Source organism: Cervus canadensis, chromosome 1, assembly GCF_019320065.1.
Source record: "Cervus canadensis isolate Bull #8, Minnesota chromosome 1, ASM1932006v1, whole genome shotgun sequence".
Lineage (NCBI taxonomy): Eukaryota > Metazoa > Chordata > Mammalia > Artiodactyla > Cervidae > Cervus > Cervus canadensis.
Genome location: NC_057386.1, coordinates 16,571,724 through 16,595,101, shown reverse-complemented (window position 1 = coordinate 16,595,101; position 23,378 = coordinate 16,571,724). Strand labels below are relative to the sequence as shown.

The window sequence follows — 23,378 nt, the reverse complement described above, 5'->3', positions numbered from 1 at the left end:
AAAGGCTCTTGTATTGACCCCGGTTTTTATCCCTTCAGGTTGGGCCTTCAACTCCCCCAACCTCAAATATCTTCCCCTTGCTCAAAACCCACACGTCATGAAAACGGTACCGAACATCAGTCTAGAACATCACAGTTCAAATGCTCTCACATGCATTTTTCCAGTGACCCTCACAGCCATCCTGTGACACAGGTGTCCTCCTGCCCGGGTTACAAATGAAGAATCTGTGGCTCAGAGAGGGCAAGTGACTGGCCCAGCATCGACCAGCCAGAGAGTGGTCCCTATTACGCCTTGAACCCAGTGCTTTGGACTCCATACCACGTGTCCTTTCTACCCACATCCAACTGAACCAGGAACAAGGGTCCAGTTCCTCAAGGGAAGATATGGAGCCAGTGCCTACACCTTGGGGCTTCCCAGGTGGCTCAGTGATAAAGACTCCGCCTGCCAAGGCAGGAGATTCGGGTTCGATCCCGAGGTTGAGAAGATCCCCTGGAGGAGGAAATGACAACTCACTCCAGTATTCTTGCCTGGGAAATCCCATAGACAGAGAAGCTTGGCAGGTTACAGTCCACAGGGTCTCAAAGAGTTGGACACAACTTAGCAATTGAGCATACACGTGCACACCCACACCTTGGTTTGAGCCCAAACCAAGGGCTCAAGGAATCCAGCCGTTCACGCAGCTGACAAGCTGGACTTGGTGCATTCCTCGAGGGGAGTTAGGGCTGAGCAGCCTCTAAAGGGGTTGCTGCAGGATCAGGAGACCCTGTTTCATGGGAGAGCCCCAGGGCCAAGGGGAAGCAAAGCTAGGAACCCTCCAAGCTCACCTTGGGCGCCAGATGGAGGGTGCCTCCCCAGCCCCTGCTGTGAGGGTGAGGCCGTGCAGTGCTCTCCAAGGGCCTTGAGAGAAGGCAGCCTAAGTGCTATTCATCAGCCCCAGGAATGGCTGATGAGGGGCAGGTGCTTCTGAGAACCCATAGTGCTCTTTGGCAAATGGCCCAAGGTGCCTCTGAGCGGCCTCCCAGCACCTAATGTGGCGCTGAGGCAAGATCCTGACCTCAGGGGTCCATTCATCATCGGATACAGCCGTGTCCTCATATCTGTGACATCCCTCCACCCGGCGTTCTTTCCCAGCGACTTCCCATCCCTGAGCTGAGCTTCCCAGCAAATCACTGCACGCCAGACTCTGTCCCCAACTCTGGCATGACCTCTAAGGCTACTTGGGCCTCTCTGTGCCTCAGTTTCCCCGGCTGCAAAATGGGGCTAAGATGACCCGTGCATGTGACAGAGATGTGGTTAGAATGGCTCCTCTTACTTCGCAGCTTTGGAGTGGGGCTTCGTGACTTATTGGTAAAGGTGTCCAAAGACCCACCCTGTGTCAGACTGGAGGCTGAGACTGCAGATTCAAAGCCATGACGTGCCCTCCCTCAGCCTGGGCTACTGAGCATCAGTGTATAAGATGGGGAAAATAAGATAATGACATACCCTCCCTTCACATAGGTTGTTATGAGCACTAATGGGATATAATATGTGTTGACAGTATCCCATTAATAAATGGGAAGATTATGGGTGGCTAAAAAAAAGGTGGGGGGACTTCAAAGGCTCCCCAGCCCCAGCACTTTTTAAGTGTAATCTTCTGTTGGGTCATGAACCACTTGCTGCCTGTCAGAGCTGGAGGGCAGAGATACAACAGCAAAGCTAGAAATTGTATCCATTGGAGATCAACCAGAAATTAAGATAAAGCTTATTAATATTAGCATATTTATTAAGCAAATAAAGTAGGCTACAGAACTACTGGTATAATGTGGTCTCATTTAGGGAAAATTATATGTGTGTATAGGAGAGGTGTTTGCAAGGAAGTTCCCAAGAATGTTAACAGTGGTTATTTTGCTTTCCTTTTTTCATGTTTTTGTATTTGACTTTTTAATAATGACTCTGGGGTTTCCTGGTGGCTCAGTGATAAAGAATCGGCCTGCAGTGCAGGAGACATGGGTTCAATCCCTGGGTTGGGAAGATCCCCTGGAGGAGGGCATGGCAACCCACTCCAGTATTCTTGCCTGGAGAATCTCATGGACAGAGGAGCCTGGCGGGCTACAGTTCATGGGGTCTCAAAGAGTCAGACATGGCTGAAGGGACTGAGCACAGCATGGCATGAATCACTGTTATAAAACAATAAATTCTCTCCTCTCTCTCAGTTAAGGGTGGCTTGCCCAAGGGGGGGGAAAAAGCAATTTTTTTTGCTCTGATTTTCTTGGCTTTGACATCAGAAGAGATTCCTTTTTATCCATTTGGTGCTCTGAGTTCAGGGGACTCATCTCAGAATGAAAGTGGTGACCAGGGCCTGGTGACTGGCAGCCCCTGAATGGGACAGGTGCAGAGGCCACCTCCACATGTGGCAGTGGTGTCCTCCTTGAAGGCTAACTGATCAGTAATTTATCAGAAACGGGTTAGGAGGGAAAACTACTGCAGTTCTGAAAACAAAGGCCACGCAAGCATGCTGTATCACCCTAATAGACGCTCCAGCACTGTTTAGCTACACCAGCAGTTACAAAGGAGTGGAAGAAAAGAAAGCAGAAACCTTGAGCTTAAGACCAGAACTGTCCTCTCCAACACAATCTGTGGATTTTCTGAGTGGTGGACATGAGCCAGCTGACATCAGCCATGACACATCGTGTGTGCACGGCAGCACCACCTCCCCCCAGAAAGCAGCTTCATTCATGCTTTCGGACAATTGTTGATTGTTCTCTTTGGATTGAGGCCCGGGATTATTCCAGTTTCTCCTCACCAACCTAAGTCTTTCCTCTCTCTGGGCTCCTTCATCTTCTCTCCGCTTCATTTGGCAATTCTGCTTGAAATCCAGGAATTATCATTATCAGTATTATTGGTCAGATTTGGTTCTAGAACATTCTCTGGTGCCCAGTGATGGGACGTGAGCACAGCACACACTTAGGAGTTCCTCTGAGGTTTGTCAGGCCCTATTCCCTCCAGCAAGTCTTCTGAGAACCTCACTGTGCTGCGGGGGCGCTGGATGCCACCTGTCTGCCGGGGGCATGAGAGGAGGGGAGCAACACAGAGACGCAGCTCCCAGTTGGGACCAGCTGTCAGGGAAGAGCATCTGAAGCATCAGAGCTGCCACGAGCCAGCCCAGTGTTTACTTGAACCCCAGAGACTCTTTCTCTTTCTTTCATGCAGTTGTCTTCCCACTTCCTAAGCAGAGGGATTTCCTGCTGACCTGGAGCCCAGACTTCACCTCCCCCAAGGGGACTACTATGCCTGCCCTTCACTCATCTCAAATGTAAATATCTTAAAGCAAAACAATTGGACTGTAAACATTAAAGAATAAAGTGTAGTGGGTTACCGGGTAGTCCAGTGGCTAAGACTCTGCGCTCCCAATGCAGGGGGCCTGGGTTCAATCCCTGGTCAGGGAACTAGATCCCATATGCTGCAACTAAAGATCCCATGTGCTGCCGCTAAGATGTGGCATGGCCAAATAGATATGTTTTAAAAAATAGAATGTAAATAAAAGAGAAAGTTTTCAAAAGAAAAGCTTTTGCTCAGTTGAGCAGATCCTGATGTTCCTAAAATGGGTTACCTCTATCACTGCTTGATTGAATCACTGTTGCCAGTTGGCTTCACAGAGTCTGATTCTGGGGCCAGGCTGCTTGGCACCAGAGCCGTGACTCCATTACACATCTGCTGTGTAACCTTGGCCAAGTTATTCAACCTCTCTGTGCCTCCGTTTCCCCACCTGTAGAGGTAGACGTAATAATAGAGGCAGTTGTGTGAATTAAATGAGCCAATACTTGAAAATGCTTGAAACATGGCTCCTGTCATTATGAGGAATCCTGTTTTTCACCAGAACACACAGCAAATTCATGAAGGAGCAGAAAAGGGACCAGAGCAAAGGAATGAGGGGACGCAGGGGCCAAAAATAACCTTGGAGAACCGAGTTCATTTTAAGGTTATTTTTAGATTTCTCCTTACTTGATCTTCCACTATCTGAGAGCTCCATTTAGGGTGTTTGTTTTTTTATAACAGCTTTACCGAGATATGTTACATGCCATAAAATCCACCCTTTGAAGTGTACAATTCAGGGACTTCAGTATAGTCCCAACGTTGTCCAGTATCACTACTCTGGAATTCCAGTTGAGTTTTTTTGTCTGAGGGGATCTAAGGGCGATCGTCCCTTTTCTGGATGGCGCTACCGGACCTGGGGGCAGCGATTCCGCTGAGTCACGGTGGCGGCCGGGAGCCCGCGGTGCTGCCTCCCGGAGAATCTGGGTGGCCGGCTGGGCTGCTGCAAGCGGGCTCCGCGGCCCTGGCACGTGCTGCCCCCTAGCGAGGGCTGCGGCCACGCCGGACACAGCCCACCCGGCGCCTCCAGGGAGGGGACTCTTGGACACAAGAAAGCTCCTCCTGGGAGCGGACTGCAAAGACAGTGCATGGGGCCGGTGAGCCAGGGTGCCGGACCAGCCCCTGACACAGGCTTTTTTCTTCCCTCCTCGACTCTTAACTTCATCCAGCCGGGACAAGATTATTTCCATGGGTAAGGCAGAGGAGAAAAGGGCTGTTTTTAAACTCTTGGTTGGGAAGGCAATAATATGATATAGTATCTGAAAGATGAGTTTAGCATCAGAAGATCAGAGTTCACATCCTATCCTACTCTGCCTCTTCCTAGCTGTGTGACGCTCAGCAGGTTCCTGAACCTCTCTGAGCCTGTTTCCTCATCCAGAAAGTGGGGAGAACACTCTCATGGGACTGTTGTATTACAGAGATTCCATTTCTCTCTCTCCCCTGCTTCCTCCCTTCCTCTGATGTCTCTGCGACTGGCTTATAGTCAGGACTTGAATAAACAGGTGTTGTTCCTATTCCAAAGCCAGCAACAGTGTCCACTGTTGCCCTGGCTTACTCGAGGAGCTTTCTAGAATCAGAATGCATTGCAGTGGGTAAGATGATTAGAAGGAATAGGAAGAATGGCAGTAGGCATAGGAAGGCTATTTGGTCTTCATCTCCTTCAGGGAGATACGGCCCCAGGTCAGCTGAAACCCGCAGACCTCTTGGAGAAATTGGTAGGAGCAGAGGCCTGGGACCGAAGACAGAGAGAGGCATCTGAACTGCCAGAAATCTATACTCCAGAGGGAAGTCAGGTCTCAGGCTGCCCTGGTGGCCTCAGGCAAGTCACTTAGGCTCTTGGGGCCCTTTACCTGGCTGGGGTTTGCATCCTGCCCGTCTCACAGGTTTGTGGTGAGCCTAAATGTTGTGTCCTGGGAAAGTGTCCAGGAAAATGGCAGATGTACTTCAAATAGTGAGCAGGGTCTCCTGGTGATGCTGCAGAAGTCACCTCTGAGCTGGGCTGGGCGCCTGGGGTTCCGTCATCCACCTCTGGGTGCCTCAGAGGGTGGCCTGGAATGATCAAAAACAAAGCTGCCTCTGCAGCTAAGCAGAGCTCAGCACACAGAGCACATGAACTCTACCAAGTGGAAAATGTATCCGTCTTGCAGCTGGGAAAGCCCTGTTCCTTGGGACCAAAAGGGCCCCGAGGTCTCACCTGCACATCTCTGTGCTCCTGAGGGTTGAGAGGCTGGGGGAAGCCTTGGCAAAATGAGAAAGAAGTTGAAGTTTATTTGAGGGTCCTTGTCATCCCCTTCTTCCACCATCCCACCCCTTCCTGCCCTCACCTTTCCTCTCCCTTCACCCCGGTTTTACCATTATCAGACAAATGTCACACTAAAAAAAGCTCTATATTATCTTGTTTCCAAACTTAAAAGACCGTGGGTAATCATTATTGGATACATGGATAAGCAAAATGTGGTGCATTCATACAATGAATTACCATTCGAGGAATGAAGTCCTGACACGTGCCACAACACGAGTGAGTCCTGAAGACATTACGCTAAGCAAAGGAAGCAAGACACAAAAGCCCACATATTAGATGATTCCATTTATGTGTGATCTCCAAAACTGGTAAATCCACAGAGACAGAAAGTAGATTAGTGATTGGCAGGGCATGGGGGGCGGAGGAGGATGAGGAAGTGCTTAATGGACACAGGGTTTCTTTCTGGGGTGATCAAAGTGTTTCTGGACGAGATAGAGGTGATGGTTGCTCACTCTAAAATGATGAATTGTGCAGACTTCCATGGTGGTCCAGTGGTTAAGACTCCACACTTCTACTTAGAGGGGGGGTGCAGGTTCAATCCCTTAGTTTGGGGAACTAAGATCCACATGCTGCAAAGTGCGGCCGCAAAGAAAAAAGTAAAAATGACTTGTGTGTTGTGTGGATTTTATTTCAATCAGAAAAATTAAATAAGAAGACTAGATTGGGGTTTTCCTGGTGGCTCAGGAGTAAAGAATTCACCTGCTGATGCAGGAGACCCGAACTGGATTCCTGGACCGGGACCAAAAAGCAACTATGCCCGTGCACCATAACTATTGAGCCTCTGCTCTAGAGCCCGTGACCCACAACTGCTGAAGCCCATCCGCCCTAGAGCCTGTCCTCTGCAACCGGAGAAGCAACTGCAGTAAGAAGCCCATGCACCACAACTAGAGAGTAACTCCTGCTCGCCGCAACTTAGAAGTCCACACAGCAACGAAGACACAGTGCAGTCAAAATAATGAATTAATTATTTTTAAAAAGCAAGCACTGTGCCTCATTCACAAGAAGAGCTCAACAGATAGGTGCTTAAAAAAAAAAGCTCAACCTAAAAGTTGAGAACTGTTTAAAAAAATGAGTGGTTTGCGGCAGTCATGTTTGATTCAGGGGTTCCTACCTCCCTGCGCCTTCAGCCCCTTCCCCTCTCCTGTCTTTGCCTTTAGCCTCTCTTCACCTGCTCTGTCCCCTTTGTTCCTCTGTCACCCCCTCTCAGCCCTGCAGACACTTTTCTGCCTTTTCCTGACCTCCCCCACTGCCCCCAAGTCTCACTGAGCCTAGGGGTTTGTGATCCTATAGGACCAGACACCATGAACAGCTCAACAAGCCCCTTCCCCATCACGAGCCTCAATTTACGAGCTACAAAATGACGTGGAGAGACGCCAGGACCCTCTGGTTCTTGCTCTCTCTTGTCAGGTGGCCGTGCTTTTCCAAGGGTCCCTAAAAAAGGGGGCCGTTTTCATTTCCTGGTCTAACTCAACTTTTGTGCCACCGCTCTAAAATTTCTTCCTTCCCTTCCAACCCAGCGCCTCTGGGTCACTGCCTGGGAAAACAGAACGGAGGAGATCAGAGAGACTGAGAAAGAGATGGGTTGATTTAGAAGAATAAGAAAGCAGAGCACGGCCTTTGGACATCAGCTCTTGGCGTGTTTACTTTCCTGTCTGCGCGCCTCTTAGATTATAGGGATCTGTGAGGGGGTGGTGACCACAGCTTGTCTGGGTTGTGTACCCACCTCAGAGTTATGCTTATTTTTGTCTTTTCAATCTGCTGTCTTTGACATGCAGTTGTGCCATTTGTCAGTTGGTTTATCTGTTCTTTGTCCAGTTCTCCCAGAGAAGTTATTCTGCCCTTGAATCTCACAGAGGGAGACACCAGGGATCAGTGACAGTGGGAAAGGAGGGAGGCAGGGCTGGTTGTACCAGGATGCCAGGGCCCCCTGCCTGTCAGCCAGGCCTGGGCTAGAGAGACTCCTGCTGTCCTGTGACTGACCCTCCCAGGGCTTCCGAGACGGAGGACACAGGCCTGATCGATCCACTTAGAATAAAATGTCGGAGCAGGAAAGGAGCTCGGGGTCACTGGGTGACATGCAGGAGGCTAGGAGAAGTGACTAAGTCACAGCTTCGGGGTGTGAGCCGTGGACAGTGCTGCTTCCACACCCCCAGACCTGTGCTGCCATGATGGGAAACTGGGGGCCGTTTGATGGTCCTGGCTGGAAGAACCGGCAGTGAGGGCTGCTGAGTGTGCCGTCAGGACACAGGCTTTGCATCCTGTCATCGCTTCTTCCTGGCTGTGTGACCTTGGGTGGGTTACCTCCCAGATTCCTCATCTGTGCACAAGCGACCCAGACAGGTCCCACCCGACGGGACTTGCCTTCTCGTGCGTCTGTCCTGAGACTCAGAAGAGCTACTTCATTTTACTTTCAGAGAACATCCTCCTGTGGGTTCTATTTGCTGCTTATGTCTAGTAGCCTCTCATAGATGCTGTAGAACTCTGACTTGTCTTTTTTTTTTTTTCCCCGGTTGTGCTGGGTGTTTGTTGTGGCACACGGGCTTCTCTAGTTGTGGCACGTGGGCTTCGTTGCCCTGAGGGGTGTGGGATCTCAGTTCCCAGTGCAAGTGAAAGTGTTAGTTGCTCAGCGGTGTCTGACTCTTTGTGACCCCACAGGCTGTAGCCCACTACAGGCTCCTCTAGTCCAGAGAATTCTCCAGGCGAGAATACTGGAAAAAGGACTTCCCTGGTGGTCCAGTGGCTAAGACTCCAAGCTCGCAATGCAGGATACCTGGGTTCAGTCCCTGGTCACGGAACTAGATCCCAGATGCTGCAACTAAGACCAGGTGCAGCCAAATAAATAAATAAAAAAGAATACTGGAGTGGGCTGCCATCCCCTTCTCAAGGGGATCTTCCCAGCCCAGGGACTGAACCTATCAAACCCACGTCCCCTGCATTGGAAGGCAGATTCTTTATCCCGGACCACCAGGGAAGTCCCCTGGACTTGTCTTTCTTAATATGACCTGTTGGTACCAAAGCATTCGCAAGGAGCAAGTGGCCCAGCCCGAGTTGGAGAGGCAGAGTTGGAGAGACAGCTCTGGTGGCCTCACTGAATCAGGAGGTCCATGAACCTAAGGCCATTTGCTGTCCTGGAGTTAGCAGGAGGGGCAGAGGTGGGGTGCCTCCCTGTTTAGAGAGGTCTTCCCATGCATTCCACTTTTTATCCCGAAGGAAAATACTGGCACTTGAGACTCACAGTTTATTTTGCATACTGAATAGTAGCCTGTGTTTTTAAGGATGATTTCATTTCTCCTTGCAATTCCTTCAGCTTCCTTTTAGTGCTTCTGACTTTCTCCAGCCTTGCTGGGTGGTGGTGGTGGTAGGGAAGTGGGGGATCATTGGAACCAGGGTAGTGAGACCCACTACCTTGTCATCTGTTCCATGGAGCTAAGGCAGCCTGGCTCATAACACGAACTTATACCACAGATGCTGTCCCCAGAACAGTGGGGCATGGCCTCAAGCCCCAGAATGACCCTTAGTCCTCCTCCTCCTGCCCTGAAACCTCTGGAAGCAACTGAAGAAAAATCAACATCAGGGGGCTTCCCTGGTGGTCCAGTGGTTAAGAATCTGCCTACCAATGCAGGGGACACCAGTTCTGGAAGATCCCTGATCTGGGAAGATCCCACATGCCACAGGGCAACCAAGCCCATGTGCCACAACTACTGAGTCCACACTCTGTTGCCCATGAGCTGCAGCTACTGAAGCCCCCATGCCCTAGAACCTGTGCTTCACAACAAAAGAAACCACTGCAGTGAGAAGCCCTCGAACCTCAGCTAGAGAATAGCCCCCACATGCCACAACCAGAGAAAGCCCACTCATATCAACAAAGACCCGGTGCAGCAAAAATAAATAATTAATTTTAGAAACAATACTATTTATAAAAACAAACAAACAAAAAACAACATCACTGCAAAAATCCTCACTGAGAAAATAGGAGGAGACCAAAATGTACAATGTTAAAAACTTCACTATAGATATATATATATATAGAGAGAGAGAGAGGAGAATAAGTACTGGAAAAGCCAGAAGCAGGAGTCTATAAACTATGGTCCGCAAGCCAAGTCTGGTGTTAGCTAAGGATGGTGTTTACATTTTCAAATGGTGAAAAGAAAGAAAAGAAAAATATTTTGTGACACAAGATATTTTATGCAACTCAAATTTCAGTGTCTGTAAATAAACTAATTGAGACACAGCCATGCTCATTCATTTATACATCTATTACCAATGTCTGCTTCCCTGCTACAGAGGTGGGTAGTTGTAACAGAAGGCACAGTCCACAAACCTAACATACTTACTCGCTGGTCCTTTGCAGAAACAAATTGCTGACTCTTGACCTGGAACTAAAGTGGAATACTGTTCTGTTGTAGATCCATTTGTTTCAAATCCATAGTGAGTGTTCTCCGTCATGTCCAATCCACCAGGCTCCTCTGTCCATGGAATTTTCCACGTAAAGGATACTAGAGTAGGGTGCCATTTCCTACTCCAAGGCTTCTTCCCACCCAGAGGTCAAACCTGTGTCTCTTGTGTCTCCTGCATTGACAGGCAGATTCTTTATCCCTAGCACCACCCGGGAAGCCCTTCAAATCCCATAACAATTTCAAATTATAGGGACTTCCCTGGCAGCCCAATGGTTAGGACTCTGCGCTTCCACTGCAAGGGGTATGGGTTCAATCCCTGGTCAGGGAACTAAGATCCTGCATGCTATGCAGCGAGGTCAAAAAATATTTTTAAATAAATAGAAATAAAACTTGAATACTTAAAAAATTTAAATTATAATGGAAATCAAGAGGGAGAGCAGAATCTATTTTCTAGAACTTATTAAATCAAATCAATCACAAGTTAGTAAAATGAGGTGCGGGGGATTCTTTTGAGCAGAGATATTTTACAAACAGAACCCACTCTTGTTGACCAGCTGTTTTAGCCCCTGATGTTTTTCCCTCTGACTATGTCACCCCTTCCCTCTTTCCCAGCCATCCAAGCCCCCACCTCTGGTGTAATTCTGGACTCTGATCTCTCTCTCTGACCCCAACCCAATTTTGAAACGCAGTCTAATGTCTAAAATACACTTCTTGGACCTATCCCTTCCTTTCCGTGCCCTCTTCCTACTCTCCGGTTCCAGCCTTTTTGCTGTTGCCTGGACCAGTGCGGTCACCTCCCTGCCAACAGTCCTTTCTTACCTGTCCAATTGGCCCTGCCAATCACTGCCCAAGTGACCTTAGAGAGCCTCTTTGATGCTTCCCTGCTCATGCCTGTGAACAAAGTCCACACTGGCCACCTTGCTCACCTCCAGACTCATCTAAGTGAGAAGCAGCCACCATGTCACATTTGTCACCCCATCCGTTGTGCAGATGGGCAGGGAAGGGACCAGGGCAGCCACAGCACAAGCAGCCCCTCTGAGCTGGACATAAGCCAGGGGGGTGGGAATCACCTTGGAAAATAGAGTGGAAGCCCAAAGGGAAAGTGGTTCACTGTGCACAAACACTGCTTCGACTTTCACTGATGCCAAGTCTGCCTGTTAAGTACCATCTCGATACCTTTGAGGTCACTTGGAGTTCATGCTTATTATCAAACCTGTGCTGATTCTGGCTGCCACCTGGTGCATTTTGCCATCCTCACTTTGTGCAAAGGAATGAGCTGACAGATGGGACAGTGCTTGGGCAGTGGGGAAGCTCAGCAGGAGGGCTGGGGCGGCAGCAGAAGACTAGATTCATCAGTGAGCCCATCTTTTCAGGCATAACTAGAGTATGGGCTTTGGGACGTAGTGATGAGCAGAGGATGGTGAGCTACTCCGTGTGTGGGTCCCTAGCTCCTCACACCTCCCAGGCTCCGTGGGAAGAGCTGCTTTCTCCAAAATCCATGATGCTTTTTAAGTTTGTCTTTTTTTTTTTTAATGTGGACCATTTTAAAAATTTTATTTTTAATTGGAATGTAATTGTCTTATAATATTGTATTTGTTTCTGCTGTACAACATGAATCAACTTTAAGTATACATATTGATGTGGACCATTTTTAAAGTCTTTATTGAATTTGTTACAATATTGCTTCTTGTCTTATGTTTTGGTTTTTGGGCTTCGAGACATGTAGGACCTTATTTCCCTGACTAGGGATTGAACACATATGCCCTGCATTGGAAGGTGAAGTTTTAACCACTAGACTACCGGGGAAGTCCCCAAAACCCATGATTTTAAAAATATGAGCAACCATCTCTTATGTCTCCTGTTTACTGGCAGGCGGGTTCTTTACCACTAGCGCCACCTGGAGTATTCACTAAAACCAGTTTGCAGGCTGAACAGGGTGACCTGATTTGGTTGGCCTGGCTCACCTGGGCTGGGGGAAGCGTCTCCAGCCAGTTTGGGAGGCCTCCTGCTTCTGGGCTGTCGTCATTGTTCCCAGGTGGGGCTCCTGGCGAGTCAGCAGACGAGGTGACTCATGGATCAGTCTCGGGGACTGGCAGTTGGGCAGTGACCAGGCAGGTCCTGAGACAGGCTTCATTAGGAGGTGGTAAGGGAGGTGTTGCTTCCTAGGGTTGGGTGGGGAGCAGTCGTTGATTCCTTGGGTAATGAAACCTGTTCCTCTTAGCACAGGGGTTCTGATGTTTGGGGGCTTTCTAAGGAAAACAGACCATCAGCATACCTCAGGGTAAAGAATATCACCACCAAATCCTAAGCCTTGAAGGATGAATGAGGACTTGGATCTTCCCAGGATAACATCCTGCTCATCCTTGGGGAGATATCAAAGGCTTGGAGAGGTTCAGCCTCAGGAGCCTCCCCCAAGAGCTCCTTGAGGGTCAGGGACCTCAGTCAGAATGAAAAGGGACCCCGTCTCTATAGGCAGTGGCTGCCAAAGTGGGGCCAGGCCTCCCACCCTCTGCCTCACCCAGAAGAGGTCTCACTGACCTCATTCTTAGAACCCTCCTAAGCCATCCCAGCTTCTTATCCTACATAGTGGAGGGAGAAGGGAGCTCAGACACCCACACCAGCGTGTCCTGCCTAGAAGGGAGAGGAATGGAGCTGGACGTGAATATGCCAGCGGCCAACTGGCATAAGCGCAGAGTCAGAAGCCTGGCTGTCCCCTCCACCCACCTCAGTTGAGTGTTACGTGGAAGGTCGGCTCCAGGTGGACCCTCCCACCCTGTAGCCCAACATTGTGCAATAGTTGTCAGAGGTGAGAACATTCTGCAACTCATAATACGTTTAGACAGTACATGACATCAAGTCTGCCCTCCACACCTCGCCCGTGGCAGACTTTACTCACTGATCACAGAAGCCAGAGCTAGTATAGTGGAGGCAGGAAGGAGACGGGCCCTGCCCTCACCAGCGTGTGTTACCAGCTCGCCCATGGCCACTGAAAAACAGCCGTGGAATTAGATCAGAAATGTGAGAGGGTAACTATTAACAAGTTATAACAGAAAAGCAGAGATTTAAAGTAAAGAATGCAGGGGTATCCCTGTCGATCCAGTGGTTAAGACCCTGTGCTTCTGCTCTCTGCGCTTCTACTGCAGGTGACGTGGATCCAATCCCCAGTCAGGGAACTAATATCCCACCACTTGTATGGCACAGTCAAAAAATAAAAAATAAAGAATGTAAACAAAGTTAGAAGGTAAGAACGAATGAAAACAAAGAAAGGGAAATGGCAGCCCAAACTTTAAAAATAAAAATTAAAGATTATAGATTTATGTTAAAATTATGAAAAATTTTAAAAAATTATGAAAAATGATAAAAGTTACAATTATAAAAAGGAAAGTTTTTTTTTAAGTCACCTAAAAGGTTAGAAAAATGGAAGATAACAGGGAAATACATTTTAAATGGATTACAAAAGGTTAACGACCCTCTGAGGAACTTTTACCATCTTTCCATAAGTTGAAAATTATCTCAAAAATTAACATAAAAAGTGAAACACTAACATGAATCTGGAGTGAAAATTCGAAGTAAAAAAAATGAAACAATGTAAGGATTTAAATAAATGTGTGTACAATAAATCAATACAATAAATAAATATATACAATAAATAATACAATAAATGTCTATTTAGATATGTTTTATTGCATGTATTTTAATACATATATGTATTACATGTCTTTATATGTATATATGTAATAAATAAATATATGTAATAAATCAAATAAACATGTAAAATAAATCAAAACAGCTGAGATTTTAAAAGACTTTTTTAAATCTTTAAATTTTAAAGGATTAAAATTGTAAAAGTTTAAAGGCAGGAAGTAAAAGCAACTAGAACAGGGGAGTTTCAAATATGATAAATATAAAGTAGAAAATAAATGAGATAATTAGATAGTTTAAGAGGAAGATATCAAAGTGAAAGAAGACTCAAGTTACAGAGATAAAAATGTAAAACCTGGAATAATCCACCAGAGTAGCATGAATGAACCAAAGCAAAAGCGCATACTCAAAAATTTAGAAATTCAAGTTTATGAGTTATTTTACGATAAAGAATAAAATATTCTTAGTAAAGATGAGGGCAGGGAATTCCCTGGCAGTCCAGTGGTTGGGACTCTGAGCTCTCATTGCTGGGGGCCCAGGTTCAATCCCTGGTCTAGATACTAAGATCCTGTAAGCCATGGGGCACAGAAAAAAAAGCCAATGAGGACAGAGTATGATTAAATGATTGTTTCTGATCCAAGAACATGGTTTATCTCTCCATCTGTTAGGGTCATCTTTGATTAGTTTCATTGGTGTCATATGGTTTTCTGCACACAGGTCTCTTGCCTCCTAAGTTTATTTGTGGGTGTTTTACTCTTTGTTGCAATGGTAAAAGGGATTGCTTCCTTAATTTCTCTTTCTGATCTTTCATTGTTAGTGTATAGGAATGCAAGACTAAGAAGAACAGAACAGGGAACGCAGCTTAATGCGCTGTGGTGTCCTGAGTGGGAAGGAAGACCGAAAGGGCGGGGAGGAGTGTACACACATAACTGACTCACCTTGCTGCATAGTAGTAACTAACACGGCGTCGTCAGTCAACTGTACTCCAATAAAAATTAATGTTAAGAAATTGTTTCTGGTGGGCTCTGTGGAGCTGAAGCTGAGTCTAGGCTAGGGCTTTTGGGGAGGATGTGCATTGCTGCTCAGCCTCAAATTCACACCTCCCACTGTGCCCAGTTAGGGACTTAGCCCAGCCCTCGGAATGCACACATAAGAGTTCTAAAGGGATCCAGTGAGGTGAGTGGAAGCCCCACTCTGACCCCTAGTGGGGCCACCTGGCTCAGAGCTGGGGCGTCAGAACACCCAGGTGTGATTGAGCAATCACGTTGCTTCTCTGCTCCTCCTTTTCCTTACTGGCACTGCCCAACCAATGCCTTCCCTCTCTGTAAAAAACAAAAACAGAAAACCATCAAAGTACTGGTCAGTAGCATTTGCTCTATCATGAAGTAGAAAGAGCATTGGGCATTGAAACAAATCAGGCCCCTTGAACCTGCCCGCCTGGTGGTTTTGGATATGAACTGATGTGATGTTGGTCAATGAAAAGTGCACACATGCATGTTGATAATGCTTGGGCAGAGATACCCCTCCAGATGAGGCTGGGTACTCTACTTGTTGGAGAAGGGAAAGGAGAGGCAGAAATCTGCCTTCCATGAAGTGGGGAGGGGCGCCTCTGTCTCCCTGTCCCCGCCTCCCCTCGCCCCAGCACTTAGCCTGAGCACAGCCCATCTTTTTTCCCCAGGTGGGCCTTGAACCAGGATGGCTGAGCCCCGCCAGGAGTTTGACGTGATGGAAGATCATGCCCAGGGAGACTACGCCCTGCAAGACCATGAGGGCGACATGGACCCTGGCCTGAAAGGTTAGTGCACAGCCCTGCCTGGAGGGCCAGGTGCCCCGGAGATCACAGCTAGCCATATTGCTTTGGAAAGAGCTGGCAGGAAGGGTTTGCATCCTGATTTTAAAGGAGTTTTAAATACTTTATTATTTTAGATTATCCATAGATTTGAAACCTCATTCATTTGAATGAACCAACAGGACTCAAAATGTGAGGCTATTTGAAAATCTGCCTTTGCAAAAGAGAGTTTGCCACAATGCATGGATGTATTGTGACAAAGACTGCAGGGGGCTTGTCAGTCTAATTAATACAAGGGCAATCTGTTGAGTCTTTAGCCACACCCATGAACCTATAAATCAGCAGAATTCATTAGCATGCAAAATACATAACTTTAGGGCCTTCCCTGGTGGTCCAGTGGCTAAGACTCCTTGCCCCCAGTGCAGAGGGCCTGAGTTCAATCCCTGGTCAGGGAACTAGATCCCACATGCACAACTAAGACCTGGCACAGCCAAATAAATAAAATAAATAAATATATATTTTAAAATGCATGACTTTTATACATTTATTTTTCCTCTTCCTTAACAGGCCTGTAAGGTCCCTATTTGGCCAGAGTTGATTAGCTCTGGGTTTCCTATTATTGTACCTATAGTACTAAACCGCATCAACTTCTAAACGTTCTATAATACAGTCTTTTGGCTAAAGTGGCTTGGCCTCTTCTCTGCCTCTCATCCCCACCTAGTTTGGGGAGCCCAGTGGGGCACACAGAGCCCTCTTTCCGGCTCCGAATGCCAATCCCCATGCTGGTGCGAGGAGCAGCAGGCTGGCCCATGGAGCCCTGGGTTGTGCTGCAAGGAACCCTTCTCCCCACAGTGTCCCTGGGGGCCAGTGCTCCCTGGAGCAGCCCCTAGAGCAGGGTAAGAAAGACTAGGTCCCTGTCCTCCAAACCCATTTCTAAGGAGACAAAATGGCAGTCTACTTTTCTCTTTAAATGCTGCAAGTAATAAAAATACTTTGCTGCCTGGGGTGTGGGGTGGCAGATGGAAGTGGTGGAGTTCCAAGGTGGGAGGGAACCTCTTCCAGGTACATCCATCCGAGAAGGGTCCCTGGAAGAGGCAGGGTCACCAGGAGGAGCCCTGGGTTGGGGAAGCATGCAGAGCTATCATTCCCACCTTGGAGATGTTTCAGGACTCACTGGGGACCCTTGTTTCAAAGGCTGACTTCTCTGTACCTGTTTAAGCAGAGAACACACTGGAGGCAGAGTTTGGGAATCAGACAAATGGGCTCCAAGTTGGGGGAGGCGAGGGAAGGCGTGGACTGTCCTGGGAGCTCAGAGGCTGCCCTCTGGCCTTCTTGGGAGCTCCCAGCCTGAAGCTCTGGGTGAGGGGCATGGAGGGGAAAATGGAGGGGGGAGGTGGAGCAGTCCACCTAGCGGTCCCAATCGGCCCAAACCTCCCTTACCAGTGTCAGGAGGTAATTCTTGCCACCATTTGGCTCCTGCTTCATTAGCAGTATTGCTGCTTTCACTTTCGAGTGTCCTGATTTGGGTGGTAAAGAATATAACTACTCTACTCATGGGGCTTCCTGGGTGGCTGAGTGGTAAAGAATCTGCCTGCCAGTGCAGGAGACACGGGTTCGATCCCTGGGTCAGGAAGATCCCCTGGAGGAGGAAATGGCAACCCACTCCAGTATTCTTGCCTGGAGACTCCCACGGACAGGAGAGCCTGGCGGGCTGCAGTCCATGGAGTCGCAAAGAATCAGACAGGACTGAACCCAAGCACAAGCACCCTGCTTATAATGGGACTTGCTTAAAATGACGATTCAGACATTTCTGTAGAACTCTGAAAAGCTGGCAAAGGGCTTCGGCCAACAACGTCTCACGCACTGCTCACAGTAACCAGTGAGGACGGAAGTTACCTTCCCTAGTTAACAGATGACAATTTCCTCTCTGAGGTCACGGGGTAGTACAGCCTTCCACTCCACATCAGCTGTTTCTGCCTCTGGTCACTCTCAGCCACGTCCCCCTGGAACTTCAGTTACTGAAGTCTTCATGTGTGCTAAGTCGCCTTCAGTCATGTCCAATTCTTTTCGATCCCGTGGACTGTAGTCCACCAGGTTCCTCTATCCATGGAATTCTCCAGGCAAGCATACTGGAGTGGGCTACCATTTCCTTCTCCATGGAATCTTCCTGACCCAAGGACTGAACTTGCGTCTCTTAAGTCTCCTGCATCGGCAGGCGGGTTCTTTACCACTAGCGTGGGAGAGCATCCAACTTAGAATCCTAACATATTGAATTCTGCTCCAGGTGAATTAATTGTGCCAGTGAAAAAATGATGCTCTGTTTAGGGTGACCTGGCTTAAAAATTAAGTTAAAAAATATATATCATGTTGGAACAAATATAACATAATAATGTAGGATGTTAATAACTAGGGAAACTGGCAATGGGGTATCTTCTGTTCTATCTTTGCAATTTTTCTGTAAATCTAATAATTTAATTTATAAAGTAAGAACAAGTTTACCAAGTTATTTTGTGCCTTAGAGGTGCTTAAAGTACGGTTGCTGAAATTCCTCAGTTCTTTTAACATAAAACGTTATTGGAAGTTCTATGCTAAAACAGGTATATGTGTAAATATATAATATATATACACAGATTTTAAGTTGCTAACTTTTTTGTCACTGCTGTGAAAGTGTTTGAAGATAGTTTAAACAAACTTACCCAAACAATATACTTGCCAAGAAAGCAAGTGATACCTAAGAGATTTTCAGAGTTCTCCTCAAATTTGTTCTTGCTACTAAGGATTTAGAATGAATTATTTTTATACGGAGAGTGAAAGGTGTGACTTGACAGAAGGTGTCACTTTACAAGCAACATTTCAGATAGGTGACAGAGACTTTTTTGAATAATGACAAGAAACCACATGTAAAATTCTAGAACAGAGAGCATCTGAGTAGATGCTAAAAGCTGGAATAGGATTAGATGGAGCCAAAGAGAGCTGCAAAGTGGGTGAAAGTTGGTTAACTGATAAAACAGTGCACCTGCATGAATTAAAAGGTGTTAATGAGTTAACGTGTTAGACCTTCCAACTAAGGCAGTCAGAAGAGGCTTCTTCCACCTTTCCTCCCTCCATCCAAAAAATTTAACATGGATAATGCGGATGATCACAGTGGCAGGCTGGGGATGAACTGGGGGAGGGGTGTTTGGGGGGCAAGTGCTTGAGGCACCATCACACCCATAGATAGGCTCCTGTGCTTTGGCAGTCGAGACTGGTGGGTAATAAGACCCAGCAGACAAAACCAAAACTGCCATGAAATACCACTTCATATTTACTAAGATGGCTATAATTTTAAAAATGGAAAATAACAAGTGTTGGTGAGGATGTGGAGAAATTGGACCTCTTGTATGTTGCAGGTAGGAGTATAAAATGATGCAGCAGGTGTGGCAAACAGTTTGGTGGTTTTCTAAAAAAATTGCACGTAGAACTACCACACGATCCAGCAATTTCACTCCTAAGGATATATCCAAAAGGATCGAAATGAGGAACTAGAACAGATATTTGTACACCAATGTTCATAGCAGCATTATTCAAAATAGCCAAAAGGCTGGAACAATCCAAGTGTCCATCAATGGATGAACGGATAAACAAAAGATGGTATATACATATGATGAAATGTTATTCAACCAGGAAAGGAAATGACACTGTGATAGATGCTACATGGATGGACCCTGAAAATATTATGCTTTGTGAAATAAGCCAGATATAAAAGGACAAATGTTGTACAGTTTTATCGGGTATCTAGAAGAGGCAAATTCATAGAGACAGAAAGTAGATAGAGGCTTCCAGGGGTTGGGAGGGAGGGAGAGATATTGCCTAATAGGTACAGAGTTTTGTTGGGGAAGATGAAAAGTTTTAGATATAGATAGTGGTGATGGTTACACAGCATGGTGAATGTATTTAATGCCACTGAATTGTGGTTAAAGTGATAGATGTGAAGTTGTGATTTTATACCAATAAAAGAATCTCAGCTCACACACACACGATAAGACCCAGCAGACAGTCTGCGTGATGATTCTTCACCATGTCCAAAGCCTGCTTGAGGGAGTTGGCAGGTTTTCCCAAGCTTCAGGACCGGAAGCTTCTTTAGAATCAGTCCTTCTTTGGCTGGATCAGTGCAGCCGAAGTGTGGGTGTCCAGGGATGGCATTCCAGCAGAGGGTTCGAGATGTCTGATCTCAAAGTGTACTAAAACACCACTTGCCTCTTTTTATCTCTGGGGTCTGCTTCTTGCAGAACCAGTTCCCTGTCCTCTACCTCCAAGGCTCCCAACCCCCACCCCTACTCCCCTGCCAGGCAGCGTGGCTTTTGCAGACTCCATCAGAGGTCCCCTGGCTTTGGATTCTGATTGGCCAATTTTCCCGTAAATAGTGATGACTGACATTTCAGGTATAACTCAAGGTTTGTTGGGCAGGACTGGGAGACACAGCCCAATGTCCAGTTAGAAGTAGGTCTTGTGTCTCCCCTGAGCTAATTTCTCTGCAGAGGAAGCAGTTCGATTTCTGAGTGTTTTCCCAGATGTTTACTTGTCGTGAATTCATGGCAATAATCTCCCATGAACCTCTCCAGTAAGGAAAGACAAAGCCCCAAGTTTACTTGTGGCTTAGCTCTCTGGTGTCTGCTGCCCATTTGTCAGTATCAGAGCCCTTGTCTCAGTTGGAACCACAAGCTAATTAAAAGGCAATTTCTCTTCTTGCCCCAAAACAGGTAAACATCACATGCCTCTTTCCTGATGACCCTGGTGTGGGGGCCCAGCTGTGGGGTGGGGGTGGGGTTGGTCCCCTTTGTGGTTTTATCACGAGACCACAGTCCATCTATCTGGGATCCATACTGGGTGATTTTGGCTCCAAAAGATACTGTTCCCCAGTTCCTCTGAGGTCGAAATTGGGGTGGAGCGAGGCAGCCATTCTGAGGGGTTCATTGTATATGTTCCAGAGTCTCCCCTGCAGACCCCGGCCGATGATGGATCTGAGGAACCAGGCTCTGAAACTTCTGATGCTAAGAGTACTCCGACGGCGGAAGGTGGGGCCCCCCTCCTCTCACGGCTTCATTCAAACAGCTCGTCCATGCTCCAACCTGCGCTTAGCCACGCTTTGAGCTCACACGTGCCAGCTCACACGTGCCACCCTTCCTGGCTGCACTTGCCGCTGCCTCTGGCTGAGAGATATGCCTGCTCAGTGCTTTGCGGATGGGGCTTGGGCCCCAAATGTTGTGGGAGCCTTGCGCTGTCTTCATGCCTTGCCCGCTAGTGCCAGGGAGGGGTAGCTTCGTCATGCATGAGCTTTGAGGCAGCCACAGTTGAACAGGCTGGGATCTGTGGCAGAGCAGGGCCTGATCTCAGCTCCACAAAGCCCCTGCTCCTTGTCCATTGTCCTCTCTACACTTCTCCCATGAGCCACCAGGTCCCCGAGCAGTGGTTTGGTTCAGGAAAGGGCAGGTCAGAACACATCTCCAAGCTCACCCTTTGGGACTGCTCTTGGTTTAGTATCCTTCATTTCCTGAGCTGGGCCTGGGCCCCTGGACTTTGGCCATGGTGTTAACTCCAGCCCATCTTTTCTAACCTGTCCTCTGTAGACACTTGGTATCTAGGTTATTATTATAAAGCTTCTGATGTATTTCCTGAGGTGTTCCTTGGACCATCTTCTCTTGCTTCCCATCCGTGTCAGTCAAGACTATGTTTGAGGAACTTCCCTGGTGATCCAGTTGTAAAAATTCTGCCTGCCAATGCAGGGAACATGGATTCGATCCCTGGTCCGGGAAGATCCCATGTGGGACAACTAAGCCTGTGTGCCACAAGTACTGAAGCCCCCATGCTTCAGGGCCCATGAGCTGCAACAAGAGCAGCTACCATAATGAGAAGCCCCTGCACTGCAATTAGAGAGTAGCCCTGGCTCACAGCAACTAGAAAAAGCCCTCATCCATCAAGGAAGACCCAGCACAGCCAAAAAAAAAAAAGACTATGTTTGATCACAAGTAACAGAAAACCCAACTAACTGTGGCATATATATGAAGAGGTTTATTTGTCTCACATAATAAAACATCTGGACTCGAGTAGCAGCTCCTCAATGTCATCATTGCTCTTCTGTCTTTATCTTCTGCCATCTTTTATGGCTGGATTATGGCCTCACGGTTACAGAATGATTGCTGCACCTCCAGGCATCACATCTACCTTCAAAGCAAGGAGAAAGTAGCAAAGCAAAGTGACCAAAAGAGCCCGGAAACCAAATATATTCCCTTTTTATTAGGAAAGCAAGAGTTTTTCTACATGCCCCACCTGCCAACTTCCATTTATGTCCCATTGGCTGGAACTGGGTTTTCTGATGCCCTCTGGCTGTAAGGGAGGCTAAAACATTGAGAATGGTGCCTTTCAGCTTCCTTCGTAGGAAAAATCAAGGGAGAGGGGCATTGTGAATGGCTTTTGAGTAACTAGTCTGCAGAGTATGCCCCTCCATCTCTCTGTCCTCTCCAAGGTTCCAGCACTTCCCTGGGCCCTGCCCATGACTTTGGTGAGAACCTGGCCCCAGCATCTCCCCAGGCGTCCACCTTTGGATGAATTCAGAAAGTGGCTGTCAGGTTCCTTGCCAATTGATGGTATAAGGATATGGTGGATGTGGCCACTCCCCTCCCTGCCCTCCTCGCCACCTCCAAGGTTCTCAGCCTACTAGTGAAGAGAAAACCAGACCAAATGCTCCTTGCTTTCCTTCTTAGAGCCAGTGATGCAAGACCTAGCCTGCTGATCCCGTTCAGACAGTTTTACAGGTTGCCTAGTGCCCTGAGAAAGTCCCGAAGCACTCGTGCCAGATTTTAGGCCAGCCTTCCAAGTCTACCTTATTCTGGAAGAATCTTCCCACCACATCTTGCTACATTCTGGACCCTGTCCATGTGAGGGTCCCAAGAGCTTCAGCTCTCATGGCTTGGGGAAAGGCGGGGAGCTGCTGGGGTGGAGCTCTGCCAGGCTGCTCCTGAGACAACCACAATAAAAAGGGCTCCAATTGACAAACCTGACTCAGGCTCTTGGAAAGCGTTTAAAGCTGACACCTCCTCCTGTTTGCCTAGAACGGTTTGGTAGTATGCCAGCGCATTGCTCAGAGAGGAATGCCGATCTGGAAGTGTTCACCTTGATGAGAGACCGACAGCAACTCCTGGTGGTGAATCTTTCCCTCTGGCGTTTGCTCTGAAGCTGGATCCATCTGTAGGCCTGTTGTCAAGCACCTGACCTCAGACAGAGCCGGCCTCTTCATTGCCACCCAGGGGAGTCTGTGCTTTATAACCAAGGGTCATGGGCTCCAGCAGACAGGGGAATCGATGTTATTCAGTTGCTCAGTTGTGTCTGACTCTCTGTGACCCCACGGACTGCAGCACGCCAGGCTTCCCTGTCCTTCATCTCCTAGAGCTTGCTCAGACTCATGTCCATTGAGTCAATGATGCCATCCAACCATCTCATCTCTCTCCTCCTGCCTTCAATCTTTCCCAGCATCAGAGTCTTTTCTAATGAGTCGACTCTTTGCATCAGGTGGACAAAGTATTGGAGCTTCAGTTTCAGCATCAGTCCTTCCAATGAATATTCAGGGTTGATTTCCTTTAGGATTGACTGGTTTGATCTCCTTGCTATCCAAAGGACCCTCAAGAGTCTTCTCCAACACCACAGTTCAGAAGCATCAATTCTTTGGTGCTCAGCCTTCTTTATGGTCCAACTCTACATCCATACATGACTACTGAGGGATTAGAACTGGAAGAAAACTTGGAGGTCAAGGCACCTCCCATTTTGCAGATGAGGAAACTGAGACCCTAAGAGAACAAAGGACTTTCCCAAAGCCGGTCTCCCAGCAGAACCATAGCCTCCAGCTCTGACTGCAGAGTTTGCC

The 23,378-nt window shown here is 47.7% G+C and overlaps 1 protein-coding gene across 15 annotated transcripts in view; it reads left to right on the top strand.

The window, feature by feature from the left end:
* The window catches only part of MAPT (microtubule associated protein tau), a 119,868-nt gene that overhangs the window by 50,600 nt on the left and 45,890 nt on the right, over positions 1–23,378 (top strand). For all 15 annotated transcript variants that reach the window (XM_043465808.1, XM_043465817.1, XM_043465792.1 and 12 more), the window contains exons 2-3: positions 15,371–15,487; positions 20,449–20,535. In XM_043465808.1, coding sequence (XP_043321743.1) covers positions 15,388–15,487; positions 20,449–20,535 — 187 coding nt within the window. In that variant the 5' untranslated portion in view covers positions 15,371–15,387. The remainder of the gene's footprint in view (positions 1–15,370; positions 15,488–20,448; positions 20,536–23,378) is intronic.